Below are 19,243 nucleotides of genomic sequence, written 5' to 3' on the forward strand. Positions count from 1 at the left end.
TGCACAGGGCTGTGAGTCCTCAGCACCGGCGTCCCAGCATGGTGAGAACCCTCTTCTCCTTGCTCAATAAAACCAGTGTGGTCACCGAAACCCTTCAGCGCTCCTGTGCTTCCCCTTCTCCCCGCTCCATTCCCACGCTCCTGCCTGCCCCAGGCATCCTGCTACAGGCAGCGCTGCGGAAAGCTGCCCGGGCTCCGTCTGAGCCGGCGTCTCCTCGAACCACGGCGGGTTCTTTTTTGATCCCCAGATGACCCGGGAGATGTGAAGGCTGAGGAAAGGGGGGGTGTTTGCTGCAGAGCTGAGCGGCACCCCCATGTGGGAGCCGGGGCAGGACGACTTTCGGTTCCCCCTCCAGCCCCGGGTCGCTTCCGTGGCAGGAGCAGCCCTGCCCGGATCGGGGTGCTCAGCCGCCGGGGCGGGGAGGCCGGGGCGGTTTCACTTCCCCGCGGCGAGTGGGAGGCTGGCACCCCGCCGAGCCGGGGCTGCCGGGTGCCGCCGGCGCCGCCGCCATGGCTGGGGCCGGGGAAGGCGACGGGCAGCTCGGAGGTAAGGTTGCCCCGCCGCGCGCGGCCGAGGACGCGGTTGGGCTCGGCAGGCTCCCGTGGGCGTTCCCCGTGCCTCGTGGCAGGGTGGCGGTGGGGAGGTGGCGGCTATGGCTGTACCCCTGTGACCGTCACCGTGGCCTCTGGGCGCTGCCGGCTGAAGGAGGTGGTTTGCGGGGGGCGGGGGGGGGGGGGCAAAACCAGCGTCAGAACCCCCCTCAGCCCCGCCGGAGGGGCCGATGACCGGGAGGTTGTATTTAGATGGGCTGCGAGCTCCCAGGCGCCCAGTGCGTCCGTCCGTCCGTCCTCCCGGCTGCCGTTTGCCGCTTTTGCCGGGCTTTACGTGCTCGAACGGCTTCACTCCGCAAGAGCCGAGGCCGTGGGGGCAGCAGAGCCCCTGCGCTGGCACGGGGCCCCGGTACGGGGTTCCCGGAGAAGGGCCCTTTGCTCGGCAGCACACCCGTCCCGCGGCCCGCCCCCGCCTCTCGCAGGCGGTGTAAGGCGGCGGTGGCAGAGGCCGGGTTACAATCCGGGGGGAGGATTTAGATTCCGGAGCGCATTCCCCACCGGCTTAGGGATGCGGTGAGACGGGGCCGGGGGGACAGGTCCTGGGTTCCTGCCCCGCTGCCCCTCGGGGCCGGGACATACTACGGCCCCTCCGCCAGCCGCCCCCTCAGTCCCCCACCCCGTCCTGCCCCACGGACTTGCCCGGGTGCCGCGGAGGCAGCGGCAGGCCCCAGCCCGCGGGGAGGGGGGTGCTCAGCCCCCTCCTCGCACCGCGGTGCCAGGCCGTGGGAAGCAAAGGGGTTTAAAGATGCCCCGGGTCTCCACCTGCGCCGGTGACCCGTCGGGCTTCGGTTCCCCTGCAACCATCGTGGAGTCAGAAAGCAGCGAGGAGGAGGAGGGGAAGGAGGAGGAGGAGGAGGAGGAGGCGGAGAAGGAGGAGGATGAAGAGGCAGCTCTGGTGCAGGTATCACCCACAGGCTTGTTTTCTGGTTTATTTTTCCCTCCTGCCCACGTAACCCCGAGGGGATGAAGAGCTGGTTCCCCCCGTGCCCTCCCCTCCAGCACAGCTGTGTGCCATAGCACTGGAGTGTCACAGTCACAGCATCCCCAGCGCGGCTGGCAGTGTCCGGGTGGCTCGGGGCTCGCCGAGACCGGACAGCACTGTGCCGATGTAATGCCGTGCCAACACAACGCTGTGCCAATGCAATGCCGTGCCAATGCAATGCCATGTAAACACAACACCATGCCAATGCAACGCCAACCCAATGCAACGCTGTGCCAATACAATGCCAAGCCAATGCAATAGTGTGCCAACACAATGCCGTGGCAACGTAATGTCAACTCAATGCAATGCCAACTCAATGCAATGCCGTGACAGTGCAATGCCAACCCAATGCAATGGCATGCCAACGCAATGCCATACACACGTCTCTCCCCCAGCAGCCTCTGCCCCTGGGCCAGGAGGTGAGCGAAGTGGAGGAGCAGCTGGCTGAGCTCGAGCAAGGTGAGCCACGTCCCACCGTGGTGTCACATCCCAGCACAGTCTCGTACAGGGACCTCACTGCCTCACTGGAGCCGGTGGTGATGGGGTCAGCCTGGGGGGGGGACATCCAAGTGGGAAAATCCCTACCGTGGTGCGGAGCCAGGAGCGTCCCTGCTCCTGGGTGAGCTGGCAGGGCTCTGCCAGCCGTTCATTGGGGGTGGCTGTGGGCAGGGAGGAGGGCAGGGTGCCAGCCAGGATCCCCACTGGCCTCCGCCATTGCCAGCGTCGCAGGCATTGCTGGCCGAGCTCTCAGCACTGGAGACTGAGTTTGAGATCGAGAGGACGTGCCGGCAGCGAGCCGAAGCCTACGCAGCCCAGGTGGGGTGGGCAGTGTGTCCCCACTGCCATCCCCCCCCAGCACTCCAATGCCTGTGGCCCCTCACCGTGGGTGCCAGCATGCCAGTGTGTCCCCCTCTCAGCACACCCGGCTCAGTGGGTGCTGTAGAAGCCCCAAAGCTGGGTGATGGTCTCCATCCCACCCCAGGTGAAGCAGGAGAACAAGCGACTGAAGTGGCTCAGCCTGGCCCAGATGGCCCTGCCCAAGGAGGTGCCCCCCGAGGAAGACTCTGACCCTGCCCAGCACTACGGGCAGCAGCTCAAGGGTGAGTGGGGCTGGGGGGGTCCCAGCCCATCCCCAGCCCCATCTCTGGGCTCCCTCAGCCCGGCTTAGCCTGGCCCCCACACTTTTGGGTCCCAGGTGAGCGATGACAAAACGATGCTAAAATCAAAGAAAAAAGGGGAAATGGAAGTGCTGCTGCTCACGCTTCTGCCTTTCCCACCCTGGTTTCAGCTCTGTCTGCCTGTCGGTACTGGGGGGGGGGATGCACCCCTGGGGGGGGATGCACCCCTTGGGGGGACGCACTTTTGGGGGGATGGACCCCTGGGGGATGCCCCATTCAACCAGACCCTCCGCATTCAGGTGCTGCCGTGACTTTGCGCCCAGGCTGATCCTCGGGGGCTCTCAGGGGGCAGCTTTGAGCGGAGGGAAGGGTGCTGAGCACAGCCCCTGAGACCCTCTGGGTGCTATCCCACCCCCTTTGAGTCATCCACTCAGAACCAGCTTCCAACAGGGTCGCTGGTGACACTGGGGAGCGGCTGGCTGTACCCCCACCAGCCTGGTCTCAGGGACCTGAGACCTCCTCACTCCCCCCTTTCCCCCCCCTTGCCTCCCCGCTTTGCTCCTAGATCTCCAGGAGAAGATCTCCTGGCTGCTGGCACAGCAGAAGGACCTCACCATCCAGGTCCAGGAGCTGCAGAAGCAGAACCAGGACCTGCAGGACCAGGTACCTCCTGGGACCCCCACACTGGGAGCCCCCCCAGCTAAGCAAGACCTCCCCCTCCCGTAGCACCATCCTCCTTCATGCCCCTCCTTCCCCATCTCCTGCTCATCCTCGTAGCTCCTCACTGAGCTCTGGACAGGTTTTTTGGGAGGAAAAAAAAAAGGGGTTCTGCAGCCCCTCACCATGTCCCTGATGTCTTGGGGGGTTTTTGGGCTGGGGATGGTGGGATCTCCCCCGGGCTGAGCGGGGGCTTGTCCGGCTGCAGCTGGAGACGAGGCAGGAGGAGCAGCAGCAGCTGCGGGCAGCCCTGGCCACCAGCCAGCGAGCACTGAAGTCCTTCAAGAGAGGTGAGCTGGAGGCCGGGATCCCATGGCCACATCCACCCCCCATCTCACCGCACCCCAGCGAGGTGACAAAGGAGCCACTGGGAGCTTCCCGGTGCCACCCGCTATGGTGAAGCCAGAGACCACGGTGCAGCATCGGGAGCTGCAGCTGGATTGCTGGGCCACAGGCATCCCCAGCCAGGGCGGGTGGCTGTGTTGAGCCCTCCGGGGTGACACGCACCCCCCACCGAGCCCCCGCTGTCCCTGTCAGTGTCCCAGATCATCACCCAGGATTATTGCAAGGCAGTGCAGCAGCTGGAGCTGGAGCAGGACCTGCGCCTGCATGCCGAAGCCTTCGCCCATGAGGTGCGGCCGGGTGCCGGGTCACCCTGCCCGTGGATGCTGGGGTGGCGGGGGGTGGACAGGCACCCATGGGGGGGTGGGGGAGCAGGGGGGCTGCTTATTTTCAGTACCCCTTGGTGCAAACACCCCAATCCTCATCCCAGTGCTGGCTTAGCCCTGGATCCCAGGAGGACGGGGCTGCTCCGGGACACCTGCCACGGTCCCCCGGGATGAGGTCGGATGGGCTTGGCTCCCAGTCTCCCCAAAAAGGATTTTCTCTCTCTGGGGTCAGCCCGGGAGCCCAGTCCCTCCCTGACCCCCCCATCCCTGCGGGCAGATGCTGGTGCAGAAGAAAGAGGCACACAGGCAGAGCAGCATCCTGCTGCAGGGCGCAGGGCCCAGCGCCCAGCTCCTGGCCGCACTGCAGGAGGTGGGGCACCTGACCCGGGCACTGGAGGAGGCCAGGCTGGAGCAGCAGCGGCAGGTGAGGAGCCGTCCCCGAGGGTGGGTGGCACGGGTTCAGGTATAGGGTACGGCAGGGCTCCAGGGGTGCTGGTGGCTTCCGTGGGTGCGGGAACCAGCTGGGATCAGGATCAGCCCCCTCTGTGCCCATCCCGCTGGAGGGGTGAGCCACGTCCCACCGTGGTGTCACATCTTCTTCCTTGGATTTTAGGTGCTAGGGAGAGGGTCCCATGGCCTTGCTGGGACCCCACACTGGGTTAGCACCCCACAGCCCACTGGGAATTGCCTGAAAATTACTTTGAAGCTCCTTGCAAGTGGCCAATTCGTGGGGCTGTGGAGCACATCAGTGATGGCACTGGGGGCCCCGAGCTCCGGGCTGCACCCATCTCTCGCTGTCCCTCCACTCCCGCAGGTGACGGAGCTGGAGGAACAGCTGGGGAGGCGGCCAAAGCCACAGGAGCTGGATCAAGCCCGAGCTGCCTTGGCTGCAGCCGAGGAGGAGAAGCTGCAGCTGAGGAAGAGGCTGGTGGGGCTGGAGGAGGAAGGTGGGTGGTTTCACCCCTGCCAGATGCAGGCAGGAGCCAGCAGCGGTGCTGGCGGGATTCCCGTGGCTCTGCCCACCCGTGGCTGGGGTGGGCTTAGGCTCCGAGGGGCACCAGCCGCCTCCAGCCCCAACTGCCCCCCATTGCAGTGGAGTCACTGCAGAAGAAGCTGGCCCAGGACTCACCGCTGCAGAGCCAGACAACTGAGCCGGCTGTGCCCACGCCACCGCCACCACCACCGCTGCCACCGCCGGCACCCACTGTCCCCATGGAGTAAGTGATTGTGCCGGTCATCCCAGTCACCCCCAGCTCTGGCAGCCCAGGGACTTTCAGCTTGTCTCTGCAGTAGCAAATAAGCTGGGCTGGGGGCAAACCCCCACCCCAACACTCTTGCCTGCTGTGCCAGGCTGTCCCCGAGCTGTGCCCGGCCATCATCCCTGGCACGATGTGCAGGGTGGGGGGCAGAGCTGGCTGCAGGGGCCAGAGCCCATGAGGAGGGGTAGGTGGGTCTGGCTCTAAGCTGGGGGGGCAGCGGGCACGCTGGGCATCGCATCCAGCTTTTTGGGGGGTGAGGGGCACAGCTCGGCCGGGCTCTCACCTCTCCTCTCCCTTCCAGCCCGCTCTCGGCAATCCGACAGAGGAAGGGGCTGGCAAACGCCCAGCGCAGTAAGTCCCCCCTGCTCCACCCTGGGGGGTTCCTGGTGCCACAGGGGGGGTCCCCTCGCAGTGCCATGGGGATGGGCGAGTCCCTGGGCACGGAGAGTACGGGCTTTCTGTGGGATAGAGGTTTGCCGATGCCACACTGCTTCAAGCATCTCCCATCCACCCGAAAGTGTTGCTCTGAGCTCCTGTTGTGGGATGGGGGGCACCCTGCCAGCCCTGCTCCCCAGAGGAGGATGCTGGGGCTCCAGCATCCCTATCCTGCCCAGTACGGGTGGGAGATGTGCCCTGGCAGGGCGGTACCCAGCCGGGAGAGACCCCGGGCATAGGGGGAGCTGCAGGGAGGTGGCAGGTCCCCACCCTAGCAGGGACTGAGCGCTGTCACAAGCGCGTGGGGTCTCAACGCGGCACTACCGGCACAGGCAAGCCAGAAGCTGACGACGCTAAAGCTCGAGCTGTGCAGGAGATGATGGAGCGGATCAAGAACGGGGTGGTCCTGAGGCCTGCCAAGGAGCGAGCACCCCTGGGCCAGGTACGGAGGGTCCTGGGCTCGGCCATTGCCAGACACCCTCGTCCTGTGGGGGAATGTCCCCAGGGAGCCCCGGGACTCAGGGCGGGTTTGGAGAGCACCGGCAGCCCCAGGGGGGTCTGGCAGGATGCGGCCACATCTCCATTCCCTCCCGCAGGATCCGGCGGCAGTGGCTGGCAAGCGGAGGAGTGCGGTGCGGGAGCTGCAGGGCATCCTGGTAAGCCCATGGTGGGGGACACGCCAGGCCATCGCAGGGGCACCCGGGTGCCATTGTCCACCGCTGCAGCCGTCCTGCATGGGGCTGTCCTGAAGCGTGGCCCCGGGGGTCCCAGCACTGGGACGTGATCCCTCAGCAGTGCGTGGTGTTCCCTAGGGTGCCACGAGGAGGGCGAGCAGGAGGGCCAGCAGGCTACGAAGCACCCCGAAAGGCAGGGACAGGCAGCTGGAGTCCATCCTGCAGCGCCGGCGCCAGGCTGTGGATGCCTCCCTGCCTGCCCCGCTGCCTGCTCCCGGCCCCCCTCGGGAGGACCAGGAGGATGCTGGGCTTCAGGGAGCCTGGACCCCGGTATGGAGTAGGGCTTGGTGGGGAGGGGATGCAGAGACTCGGGCCGGATGACCCCCTGGAGCGAGAAGGTCCCCAGGGATCGGCGCAGGTGACACCCACGTGTCCCCTCGCTGCAGTGCCATGAGCCTGACTGAGGCTCCACGGTCCCCTCCCATCACCGTTCCTGTTGACCAGCCGCTGGGTGATGGCACGGGGCCCCACGGGCTCTGCTCTTGCCCTCACCCCGCTCCACATCTCTCCTCTGTGTCTGTCTGTCTCTCCCCAGGACACAAGGACATCAGCTCGGCTCCATCTGAGCGCTCGCTGGGGAGCGGAGTCCCGTTCAGACCCCGGGCTTCTGGCGGCCTCCCCAGGACCCGTCCCCTCACCCGCCTGGCCGGAGGCCGGGAGGAGCTGGGGTAGAGACAGGTCTCACCATGCTGCCCTTCGCCAGAGCCGCAGGGCCACGGCAGGGCGAGAGGGCACAGCAGTGGGCACCTTTTTCCCTCCTTTTCCAGCACCTTCCATCCTCTTGTGCTTTCATTAAAGTGAGGTGGCAGCGGGTCCCTGCATGCCACAGTTGTCACCAGAGAACATCTGCTGGGCAAGGGGGTGGCAGAGGGACAGGGCTGGGGGTGGCAGTGGGACGGGGCCGGGGGTGGCAGTGGGACGGGGCCGGGGGCAGCAGCAGAGCTACTTCAAACTGATCCTGGTCCTGGAGCAGGGCATCCACCCTCCCGCCACCCTCAGGTGCCCGGCACCTGGGCAGGGACACATATAACATGCCATTTACCTGCTGCGAGGAGGATATTTGTGTTCCCCCCTCATCTTTGCAGCCTTAGGTCTTCATGTTTAAGAAGTTAAATGGTGCCCAGACCCCAAAACAAAGGGGCTTTGACTCATGTAAGGGCAGAATAAGCTGCGGTGTCCCATGTCCTTGCACCACTGTCCCGGCTCTGCTCTGCTGGAGATGCCCAACCATGGCATGGGCAGCGCTGTGCACCGGCGGCACTGGCCGAGGGGTGCGAGACCCCTCTCGGTGCCAGGGGAGGCCCCGGGAAGGCTCTGGCTGGAACCATAGATCTGTAGATTGGGACCCCTGTGGTGACACCCCTCTGCAGGTTACGTCTCTCACATAGGACCCTGAGGAGCGAGACCTAAATCAGCTTCTGGTGAAGGAAAGCCCCTAGACTCCTGAAGGTCTCGGGTTTTGCTCCGGAGGCTGGTTGTGCTGTTTCAGCCCCACCAAATCCCTGGCGGGGGACCCCTGTCTGCAGGAGAGGTCCAGCCCCGGGGAGGGCTCGTGGGGCTGTGGTGGGGCCGCACACTGCACCCCCAGCCCTTGGATGGGGCTCCCCAAAGTGGCAGCACACCACCTGGGGTTCAGGCAGCCATTCCTAGGGGATCACGATGTGGTGGAATCCACATCTCCTGGTACCTTGACATCAGGGAGTGCCTGCAACCCACCGCTCCTGGGCTTCACCCAGCAGCAGCTCCGGGGCGGGGGTCCCCATGGAGCCAGCAGACCCTTGATATTCTCAGGGACGATACTCCTAAGCCGATGCTTGTTCTGAAGCGCTGAAGTCCGCTCTCAGCCCTGGGAATGGCATTTAGGTAATGGGAGGTGAAGAGCACAGATCTGCTCCACGGGTCACGCTCCCAAGCACCTGCAGTCCCAGGGCACCCATGGGTGCGCCCTGCCTGGCCCGGTGTCCCCTCTGTCCCATCCATCCCCTCTCTCTGTTGCAGCCTGTTGTAGGGACATTTCAGGTGCAGCAAAGCCAACAGCTTCATACAGCCGAGCTGTGAACTCACCCACCACAACTTAGAATCACAGAATGGTTTGAGTTAGAAAGGACCTTCAAGTTCATCCAGTTCCAATCCCCCTGCCATGGGCAGGGACACCCTCCACTACACCAGGTTGCTCAAAGCCCCATCCAACCTGGCCCTGAACAACTCCAGGGATGAGGCAGCCACAGCCTCTCTGGGCAACCTGGTCCAGTGCCTCACCACCTCCACTGTAAAAAATTTCTTCCTTAGATCTAATGGAAATCTCCCCTCTTTCAGTTTAAAGCCATTGCCCCTTGTCCTGTCACTACACACCCTTGTCAAAAGCCCCTCTCCAGCTTTCTTGTAGCCCCTTTAGGTACTGGAAGGCTGCTGGAAGGTCTCCCTGGAGCCTTCTTTTCTTCAGGCTGAACAACCCCAACTCTCAGTCTGGCTTCAGGGGACCCCTGTCACTGCTGAAACATACTGGGAGACCGGGGTGGGAGGTCAGCACTGCTGGGACGTGGGGGCTGGTTTCAGTGGCAGCGGCTCCCTAACCCCACCATACCCATCCCTCAGGCACGAGGAGCTTTCAAGCCACAGCTCTTCCTCTTCAATCCAAGGAACAGAAGCATTAATTGTATCATGGTTTCTCCAACGTGGCTGCCTTGTTGTGGGCAGGGGAAAGCAGGTGGGAGCATCCCCGTCTCTCACACCAGAGGCTTCCTGAGCCGTGGCAGCTCCCTCTCTCCCAGGGCTGGTTTTATTGCAGACCAGTCGCACAGTTCAAGCCCTGAACTAGTGGCAGGGAGGACAGGCTGGGGCTGTGCTAAAAACTTGGGAGAAAATGGAGCTGCCATTGGCAGCGCGACCACCAGCATCCCCCCTACGGCATGTTTTTTTGGGGGGGAAGTTGTGTGCCAGGGGAGACCAGTGAGTCCTCAAATGTCCCCTCAAACGGACGATGCCACAGGGACGCAGAGGGCGCCAGGGCAGGTTTGGGCTGGCGGTCACCAGCGTGGACTCAGGCCCTGAGAGAAGCAGGTACCTATACCTGGCATCCCCTATGGAGGGGACAGGCAGGCCATGGGCAGGATCCCTCCTTCTTCACTAAACAGAGTGTATATCAGTTTATATATCAGATATATATATCTGTTTATATATCAGAGTGTATATCAGTGATACACACTAAACAGTTGTGTATCAGAGCAGTCAGCGGCAGCCAGGACCGTGGCTGCTCCCGAGTGTCCCCCTTCCACGCCACACCTCCTTCCAGGAGTTAATTATTCTCCCTGTTAATGAGGCATGCCCATGTTTATGTACCTTCTGCTTCCAGCCAACGATCTCATGATGCGTTTTTTGCAATAATTAAAGAGCTGTCTGGGATCAGACCGAACGGCCCCAAGGAACAAGGACATGCCAGGAAACCTGCTCCGCTGGCCCCAGTGGCATTGGAGAAAGGGCAAGCTGTTTTCCATGCACCTGAGGAGGTGACAGGTCCCTGGGGTGGCTGGGGTCTCCCCCCATTCCCAGGGATAGCCAGGACACATTGCCACACTACGGCACTCCATCTCTTTTTAAATACATTTCCTTTCTCCTCGCAGGCACAGACAAGTTGAACTAAAATATTTAAGGCAAGGAGCTTATCTTTCTAATTATCACGCATTTCTCGTCCTGTCCTTTGGATTCTCCAGACACCTGAGGGCTGCCATGTGGAAAGCAGACACGGAAAAGCTGCTCGCGAGGCAGACAGGCTCCCCAGACTACAGGGCGAATGTCGGCTTGTTGAGCAGATCCTCTCACTGGAAAAGAAAGCAAAGAGCTGCAGGGACCGCGGTGCCGGGACCAGTTTGGAGAGCCCAGGGGGACCAGAGATGGCCTGCCCCCCTGCTCCTCCTGCCCTGCCCAAAGCTGGATTTCTCCCAGTCCAGCTTTTTTTTGGGGGTGATTCCCCAAGAGACCCAGCACCGCCCGGCTCTTGTGTTTCGATCCTCGCCGAACGTGGCCTCTCCCCGCACCCGCCAGGCGCTGTCAGGGGACATGTCGTGCCCGAGCGCGGTTACTCATCGGCCGCCTGCCCTTTCCCACCACCGCACCGCCTGCGCTCGGCCCGCTCTGTATCGAGTGCATTCCTCTCCCTTGATTACACTCTCCAAACACCCATGAAAATCAATGCCACCTCTGCTCCTGGGGGACAGGGCAGCCGTGCCCTGCCACCGGAGCCATCGCCAAGCCGCTGGAGCCACTGCGGGCAGCTGCGTGTTAATATACATGACTCTTAAATACTTAATCAAAGTAGTAATTCGCACTTCTTTTCAAGCTGGGGCTTCTTGCAAACCCTCTGCGGGCACACATCCGTGCCTCATCGCCACGAACAACGAGGGGTTTTCTGTCTTATTCCTCAGATTTCCCGAGGTGCCCATGTCTTGGGGCAGGAATGGGGTGTTTTCACCAAGGCAAGAAGGTGCGTTTCCAGGAGCCAGCCCAAACCTCTCTGCTTACGGCAGGAGACAAGAGCCCAGCGCGGGTCCTCACAGCCCCCATGGCTTCACCTTCTCCCCAACACAGCCGTAGCCTTAGGGGTGGTTTGTTTTTTTTTTCCAATGCTCATCTTTTAAATATTTATCAGGCTTCGCTTGCTATTATCCAGTTACATCACTTATCTGAATCTGGTTCAGCTCAAAGAAATACGCGTCATTAACATCTTAAACACCTGATGATCACAAGGAGTACTCGGGGAGAAATGGACTTGCCATCTGGAAAAACACCAAGTAACCTATCCTCGCTTTCTGGCTAAGTGAACAGAAAACGAGGATTAAAAAGGCTGAACAGAAGGGACATTAAAGCTACTGATCGTCCCCATTTACACCCTACCCACCAGCTCAGTGGTGGAGGAGCCCTGCAGCTCTGCTTTTACTGCAGCGCCCCACAGAAAGAGTCCTCTGTTGTGGTCCCTGCTCTCCCCGTCGTGGCAGTGACAGCTCTCAAGGAGTTTTCCATCCTTCCTGCATCACGTTCAGAGAGATAAAACTAAATTTCAGACCCGAGTCAAGGCTGGCCGGAGGCAGGGTGCTTGCCCCGCCATCCCCGGCCGTGCACCACGTCACCCAGCCCCAGTCTGGGGGCGCTTCGCCTCGCCTGGGCCCCCGGCCAGCGGATCTTGCCCATTTGGCTGCTCCCGAGGCGTCGGAAACCGTTAGAGTCTGGAGCAGAGCTGTGAACACACACCCAGGAGCTCCCCAGCAGCCCGCTGCCGCCCCCAGCACCACCTCCGTCCACCTCCCTCCTCCTTGGCAGAAACCTGGTTTTCAGCCCAAATTCGGTCAAGCTTGAACGTGTTCATCAGGGAAGGGAGCAGAAGCGCGTGGGCTGTCCCGCTGCCGGCCCAGGGACAGCACAGGCCCGGCGTCCCCCATCTTGTGGCCTCGAAGCCAAATTACAGCACAGCACCCAAGCTGAAGACGTTTTCCAGGAGCTTCCCACCACTACGGGGCAGTCTCCCACCCCTGCCCGGGCTTCGCCTGCTACTAATCACTCCGTTTTCCTTTCAGCGCTTTTCCCTTCATTCCTCTGACTCCCTGATAACTCTGCACCGAAAACAGCCCCCTCCTGCTAACCCCTCTCAGTGGCTCGTGTCTCCCATGGCCTCTGCCACGTGACTTCCGCAGCCCTCCGGTCCCCTCCACGGCTCTCTCGTCCTCTGCTATTTCTCTAAAAACATCAAAAAAATAAATCAGCGTGCGCAGAGGGCGATTTCCTCACGAGACACGGGAGCTGTTGCTGTGAGCTGGAGGGACACCACCACATCCAGCCTCTCTAACAAGGCGAACTTCATCCACAGCCTTTATTAGATAAGCAGCTCTCAAACAGAATCCACGCTCCCATTAAAGCAGCACGGAAACACGCCAGCGTTAGCGGGCCCTGGACAAACCCAGGGGCAGGGAGGGGAGCGGTGGGACTGCCTGCCTCACCTTTGCCTTCAGCGCAACTGGCCGCAAAATGAGCCATTTTCCTCAAAAGCTCCTCAAAAAGCCTTCCCGAACCGTCAAACGGCACTGCTGAGCTGGGGTGTTCCTGTGCTGGGGCCACATGTGGCCCCGGCTCTGGGCTGGCACGGGGACATCGAGTGCTGGCACAGGCTGAAGGTGACCAACAACATAACAAAAAAGGGGGTTTTATGATTAAAAGTAACAAGAACAAAGGGGTCACCTCCTTCTCAGTACGATTACCTCTTTTTTTTTTTTCCCCTTTTGGAAAGGAGGGAGGCCTGGCGAGTTTAGCAGCACCAGGAACGCCAAGCAGAGGACACCCGAGGGAATCGGAGGCGACTTGCTCAGCATCACGCTCCCCTCACACCCGCTCACATGGAGTGGAGAATCACTCCCTGTGAAACGGCTTCCCAGGGCCTCGCTCAGCCACCCAGCGCTGCCGCAGCATCCCAGCCACTCCAGGAGGCTTCCAGAAAAAGCAGAGAAAAGTGGGTATTTCCAACGTTAAAACCAAACAAAAAGTGACGTCAAGTCCTTTCAGGTCACCTCCCCGCAGCTGTGGAGCGCAGGGAGAGGCACCCGCCCCGCACTCCCCCGCCGATGCGTGCTGCGCAGGGGACGCCGGCATCCTCCAGTGCTGGCAGGCTCCCAGCGGGAACACATGAGAGTTCCACAGTTTGGTTACTTTATTTTTTTCCTTTTTTTTTAATTAATGGCTCTGTGTAAATCTCAGTTAAATGTCAAACATGTTCTGCCGCCGCACCAAGGGAACGGTTCCCCTACAGCCAAACTACGCCGAAAGCAAATGCCTGGCTTCAAACCCCAGCAGATGACAACGTCTCCCAGGTCCCCAAGCAAGGTGGGCAGCGCCGGGGGGCCGGACCCTCCTCACGCTCGGCTGGAGCCAAACATCCTTCTTGCGCGCAGTCCCCGGGGATCGGCAGAGCTGTACAAAAAGGCGTGAGCCCTCCCTGCACGCCTGTCCCGCGCTGCTGCCCCTCTGGCCATCCCCCAGTTTGTACGTTCCTAGCAAAATCCCTTCGAGAGGCATCGAGGAGGGTTCGAGCAAGGCCGAGGGACAGCACTGCCTCACAGCCCTCTGCACAGTTTGGGTCTGCTCTGCTCCTTCGCCGCAGCTGCCGCCAGCTGCACCCAAGGCTCAGTAGATTTTCTGTCGGCTGGGCAGGATGGCCTCCTTGATGAAGGAGAAGATGAGGAGGATACCAGAGCGCTTGCCCCTCTTCCCCTTGGTGAAGTAGTTGGAGACCACGTCGTCTGCAGAGAGAAGGGAAGAACAATCAAAGACAAGCCCTGGGATGGGTTGTCCGATTTCAGGGTGATGCATGGGCTGCCTCTAAAGCATGAAAGTTTCTGGTTTGCTCACATCTAGCTGACCTGGGCGTTCCCGTAAGCCACTGACAGGCTCATCTCATCTCATCCTTGAGATGCAGGGAGAGTCCAGGGAGAGAGACAGGGCCCCAGGACTGGAGAGATGCAGGACATAAAGCCAGAACAGTCCCTCTGCTCTGCTCACTCACCCCTCATCCTGCAGAAACCCCCCTTTTCCTGTCTTGGCTTTTGGAAGGGTATACCCAACCAGCTGCCCCCTTCCCTGCTCTGTGCAGGGAAAGGGGTGTGTTGAGCACAGTGCCTGTCAAAAACCAGCGGGCATCTGCCCAGGCCCCGGGAGTGCTCACCTCCAGGCTGCACCGTGGAAGGCAGGATGTTCTCTCCAGCCGATAAGGAGACGAAAAAAGCAAAAGGAATTAACCACAGGCAGAACGTGAAGTAGGCGAGAACCTGCAGGCAGAGTAAGAGAGGCAGTGAGAGCCAAGCCACAATGCGCTCAGTGGCCTTTCACGTGCTGACTTCTGCCTGGGCTGACACCCCCGAGCACTGCCTCAGCCCCAGCTCTACCTCCCTACGATGCGCCTCGAGTTTCTGCCTGAGCCCTTCAAGAGAAAGGGCACTGAAGGGGGAGAACTGCAATGCCACCTCTCCCAAGTCTCTCAGGTGCTGAGATAGCGTCGCCCTACGATGCTGATAAGGGGATAAAATTCACCCAGCAACTTGCATGGAAGAACAGGGCGCAGAGGAAAAGTCCTTGCTCCTGTCCTAGGTGCCTGAAAACCTTTACTGCTCCCAAAACCCCAGCATTTTAAACACTGCAATTAAACAAACAGGAAATTAGCTGTGCTGTAATGACTAATTAAATCCTCTTCACACCTTTCAGGGACTAAAAGGAAGAATCAAGTCCCAGCCTTGCTCCTCCTGCCCCGGGGTGGGACGCTGGTGTAGCACGAGGAGCCAGCGTTTAGGGGAGCAGCTGCTGCAGTTCAGGGAGAGCCGAGAGGTGCCGAGCTGCCACCCGGGCCTGGGGTGCAGGCAAACATTGGAAAAGTGTTAAACTTCATGAAAACGCTGCTGGTTTTTTATTTTGGTAGAGTTTTTTTGTTTGGTTTTAAAATTTGCACTAAGTGGCAGCTACTGTTGGGCCCGAAAAAGCCCCTCTGTGAATTCAGACCTTCGTCTGGGTGGGGCGTGAGGGCGGCGAGACAGAAGAATCAGTGCATCGGAGACATAAAAATAATGAGGAGCAATTATTCCAAAAGGGAAGTAATTTGTGGTTAGCTTGTAAAAAATAAAAATAATACTATTGTTTACTTTTCCCAGTTTTGAGCATTTCAGAAAAAGAATCAAATAAATCATTATTTCTCCTGCCCTTTAGTCAGCTGAGAAAGCCCCAAGTCCACGCTGGAGACAAGAAACTGCAGCTTCCCTGGTACTTCTGAGGGAAGAAGCACAGGGACGTCCCCAGGGAACGTCTGCAAAAGTATTCTCAGCGTTGTCTTACTGCTGACCGAAAAAATGGCATTTTCCTCTTCCCCCCTTCCAGCCGGCTAGAAGAACACAGATCAACTCCTTCCCAAAGGTCTCTCACCTCAGAGAACAGGTAATACTCCTCGGCGAAGTACTGGAACGCTAAGTAGTGATTGAATATAACCAGCACTGCCGAAGGAAACACAGCAAAGTCAGTCTCCAGCCTGGAGGAAATACCATCGACTTATTCCAAGGCCCTGAAAGAGGACATCCGCCCCAGGGACATCTGCCCGAGTGGCTCCTCCCTGCCGCGCGGGCCCCTTCCCCGCAGCCCCTGTGCGTGTGGAATCCTCCTGTTGCTAAAATATTTTCACGCCTCTTAGCAAGAAATGGTGCCATCAGCCCGAGTCCCCCTGTCCCGGCTCCGTTCCGTCACTCCCTGCAGCCCCAGCTGAGTCCCTCGTCCCTCCGATGCTTTGTTCCCTGTGTCCCCGCGGGCACCCCGGAGAGCCCAGCCTGACACTTGCTAATGCTGCGCAACACAGAGAAGCAGCGAAAAACCCCATGTCCCCGACAGCTGCTGCACAGAGAAGCTCTTCTGCCATCTGTAAACCAAGTCAAGCTGAAACACAGCCAGCACAGTACAGATAACGCTGCCCTCGGCGGCGGAGAACACCGTTTGGCTCTTAAGCGGCAGGAATCGGAGTTTGCTTTGGCCTTTGGTTTGACAGGCCGAAAGCACAGCCCCGGCCCACAGCATTGGGTCAGCAGAGCCCCAGCAAGGGCCAACCCCAGCATGAAACGCCACGTCCCGTGCTGCTTTATCGTCTGCTCCGGCCTCGGGATGTGACTGAAGATCCAGAGGGGAAGAGCTGCACGATGAGAAACTGGGTCTGCCAGAAAATGCAGCTCCTCATGTACCGCCATGGGAGAGCTACACTCATTCTCAAGTAGCGGATAAAACCCTGCCTATGTGAACGCTTCGAGGAGCAAAGGTGTTTTAGTTGTACACAGACAGCACCCTGAAATATGCATAAGGACTCCAGAAAGTCATGCTGGAAGAAATTTTGCCCATTTTCTACTTAAGGTGTCACTACAAATCACTCGGAGCAGAGATTTGAAGTCAGATCTGTGCACAGGACACAAACACGCAGGAGACTCAGCAACTCGAGGCAGGAGGAAACCATTTGACCCACTCAGAGCAGCTGAGAACCAGTGCAATGGGCAGAGCCGCTGGCCCAGCGCTCCTGGCACGGCAGTGGACCTACTCCCAGGGTCACCCTGCAACGTGGCTCGGGCCGTTCGGCACCCGAGCGCAGCAGACAAGCGACTGAGCTGCCCATTTCGGCCAAAACATCGGTGCTGCTGATTAAGCCTCTGCCCCATCCCACGCCGCAACCAGTGCCCGCGAGCTGCTCTGCAGAGGAGGCCCTCGTGCCCATCTCGCAGCACACTCACCCAGGCAGCCTGCTCGGGGACAGAGCCGCGACGGCCACAAAGCACAGCCTCCACAAACACCACAGGAAAAACGCAAAAGTGGAGAACCAAAATTCCCCAATTGAAGCTCCGCAATGCACTATTTTGCAAACAGGGCTTTATCCAGTAAGCCCAACGAATTTCCACATTAACCGTGGTCGTTCTCCAAAGCTTTTCTTTCTCTGACCATCAGCTCCTTATGACACACAGCACCGTCTGGCACAGGCTGCAATTATACACCCCGTTTTTTTTCAGTTTAGTTTTTTAGCTTCAAAACCATCTGGCTCTTCATCCCTAAAGACCCAACGAACGTCCAGGACAGGAGGTCTGCAGGGAAGACACCAGGATCTCATTTCCCCAGCTCTGCTGCATGAGTTTGGACACAAGGGCAGGGAAACGGAGCCGGGGGGAGGGTGAAGCAGAGGGTGCCCGGGGAAGCCCCGCAGCCCCAGCTCCGCACTACTCCTGGCCATGACAACAGGGAACACAACCAAAGGCGTTTCCCACACCACCAGGCCCAGCCCACAGTTATCGCAGCCGTGTCACAAAGCGCGATTCCAAAGTACTGCACACAGCTCAAAGTCCTTCCAACAGCCACCAGGGCTGCAACAGCAAAACCCAAACCTTTGCTGCCACCCAGAGCCCACCCAGTGACGGGGGTGAGGAGGCTTCCTCCGCCCCGGCACCCGCTCCCGCGGGAAAGCGCCGGCCCCACTCACCGCATGACAGGATGAAATTGGAGGACGTCAGGACGATGAAGGGGAAGGTCTGCAGCAAACCGAAGTAGACCAGGTTGGTGAAGAGCCCCACACCCACCATGAAGCCAGGAAAGTGTTCAAAGAGGTAGAGGCCGACCAGCACGGCTGAGGAGAACTGGAAAAGAGAACAGGGGTTGCCTGGGGCGAACAGAGGGGTGCAGACAGCTGGGCAGGCAGGAATCCTGCCACGTTCAAGGTGATTTCAGTTTAGGACAGGGGCAATGCCTTTAAACTGAGAGGGGAGATTTAGATTGGATACAAGGAAAAAATTTTTCCCTCTGAGGGTGGTGAGACACTGGCACAGGTTGCCCAGAGAAGTTGTGGCTGCCTCAACCCTGGAAGTGTTCAAGGCCAGGTTGGATGAGGCTTTGGGCAACCTGGTGTAGTGGAGGGTGTCCCTGCCCACGGCAGGGGGGTTGGAACTGGATGATCTTTGAGGTCCCTTCCAACCCAAACCATTCTGTGATTCGATGATTTCTAATGTGCTCTTGGATGGCATCGCATCTCCCACTCAGCACTGGCCCCTTGGGAACGGTCCAAAGAGGAATCCCACCTTGCTGCTGCGGCTCCTGGAAGGACATGCCGCAGCTGGGCCTCAGTTTCCCAGCCAGGAGGGAGAGGTGTCACCCAGAAAGGGTTAGGCAGGGTCACCACCTCCCCGGTTGAGCGAGGTGCTGATTGAAGCAGCTCCTGCCAACCTCCTTCCTTGGGAGTGGGAGCCATCTTGGGGCCACGGGAAAGAAGAGCTTCCCAAGCACTTGTCAGCTCTGTCCAAAGCCGACGTCCCACGCCACAGCTACTCTGCCAGCCCCACTGCTGCCCCAGGGGAGATTTTGGCAAGGAGCTGTCCGTTTCTGCAAGCACAGGGACTTACCCAGATCATGTACTTGATTATCCTCCTGGTGACTACCGTGTACTCCTCGATCAGCTCCGCCAGGTAGTACAGCCCAGCAGCTGCGGGAGAAACACTCGGCTCAGCCCCACGGGCCGGGGGAGCCAGGGCAAAGACCAGCGCCTTCAGCCGTGGCAGTCCAGGCTCACCCAGTCCGAGACACTGAAGGGCAGCGGGGGAACCCCTCTCTGTAGCTCTCTGGAGCACCCAGGGAACCTCGGGGGCACCCAGAGGACCCCCAATCTCCAGAGCACCCATGGGGCCCAGGCCCGGGCCCCCCGGAGGTGCTGGAGCCGCGGCCTCGAACCGAGTCCAGCAGGAGCCCAGGCTGTCCCCTCTTCGGAGCCACCCCGCTGCCGAGAAACACGACATATCGCGACAGCCCCCGGCAGAAGCCCGCGGCCGGGCCCAGGCCCCGCGCGGCGGCTCACCGATCGCCAGCGTGACGAAGGCCACCTGGATGAGCAAGGACAGCCAGCTCAGCACGTAGATGAACCACATGGCGGGACGGGGCAGCTCGGGCCGCACCAGACCCCGCCGCTCCCGGGTCCTCCTCCCGCTGTGGCGGCGGCGCGCGGCGCTGGCTACGCGGCGCCGGAACAAGAGAGACCCGCCCGGCCCGGATGCCGCCGCCCGGCGCTACAGTCACCCCTGCAGGCGGGGAGGACTCCTGCGCCGCGTCCTGCCACCAGTGCGGCCTGACCCGCGAGCGTGGAGCCCGAAATGTACCGGGACCACCCCCCAAACTGTACAGGGGGCCGAAGAACC

General features: G+C 60.5%; 2 protein-coding genes across 2 annotated transcripts; one reads left to right on the top strand and one right to left on the bottom strand.

Annotated features, from left to right (window-relative positions):
* The first annotated feature begins 1,356 nt into the window (after positions 1 to 1,356).
* On the top strand, positions 1,357 to 7,196 carry LOC147528695 (shootin-1-like). The gene is made up of 15 exons (XM_086612019.1): positions 1,357 to 1,512; positions 1,989 to 2,052; positions 2,315 to 2,409; positions 2,576 to 2,693; positions 3,277 to 3,374; positions 3,637 to 3,718; positions 3,966 to 4,060; positions 4,374 to 4,520; positions 4,911 to 5,043; positions 5,190 to 5,313; positions 5,657 to 5,706; positions 6,123 to 6,232; positions 6,387 to 6,446; positions 6,603 to 6,784; positions 7,049 to 7,196. Exons 1-15 carry the CDS (start codon positions 1,357 to 1,359, stop codon positions 7,194 to 7,196), a joined length of 1,662 nt encoding a protein of 553 aa, XP_086468145.1.
* Positions 7,197 to 13,241: 6,045 nt separating this feature from the next.
* On the bottom strand, positions 13,242 to 19,007 carry TEX261 (testis expressed 261). Its single transcript, XM_086612077.1, has 6 exons — positions 18,907 to 19,007; positions 18,458 to 18,537; positions 17,545 to 17,698; positions 15,471 to 15,538; positions 14,227 to 14,329; positions 13,242 to 13,804 (listed from the first exon to the last, which is right to left on the bottom strand). The coding sequence occupies exons 1-6, from the start codon at positions 18,974 to 18,976 to the stop codon at positions 13,689 to 13,691; spliced, it is 591 nt and encodes a 196-aa protein (XP_086468203.1). The 5' UTR covers positions 18,977 to 19,007; the 3' UTR covers positions 13,242 to 13,688.
* Between the last annotated feature and the right edge of the window lie 236 nt (positions 19,008 to 19,243).

The sequence above is a fragment of the Tauraco erythrolophus genome, chromosome 5 (genome assembly GCF_009769465.1).
Source record: "Tauraco erythrolophus isolate bTauEry1 chromosome 5, bTauEry1.pri, whole genome shotgun sequence".
Lineage (NCBI taxonomy): Eukaryota > Metazoa > Chordata > Aves > Musophagiformes > Musophagidae > Tauraco > Tauraco erythrolophus.

Coding starts and splice junctions, on each gene's coding strand:
- LOC147528695 (XM_086612019.1), top strand. CDS start 1,357: ATGCCCCGGGTCTCCACCTGCGCCGGTGACCCGTCGGGCTTCGGTTCC. Junction 5,044..5,189: donor GGTGGGGCTGGAGGAGGAAG/GTGGGTGGTTTC, acceptor CCCCCATTGCAG/TGGAGTCACTGCAGAAGAAG. Junction 5,707..6,122: donor GCTGGCAAACGCCCAGCGCA/GTAAGTCCCCCC, acceptor CTACCGGCACAG/GCAAGCCAGAAGCTGACGAC.
- TEX261 (XM_086612077.1), bottom strand. CDS start 18,976: ATGTGGTTCATCTACGTGCTGAGCTGGCTGTCCTTGCTCATCCAGGTG. Junction 15,539..17,544: donor CAATTTCATCCTGTCATGCG/GTGAGTGGGGCC, acceptor TTCCTTCGGCAG/TGCTGGTTATATTCAATCAC. Junction 14,330..15,470: donor AGTATTACCTGTTCTCTGAG/GTGAGAGACCTT, acceptor CTCTGCCTGCAG/GTTCTCGCCTACTTCACGTT.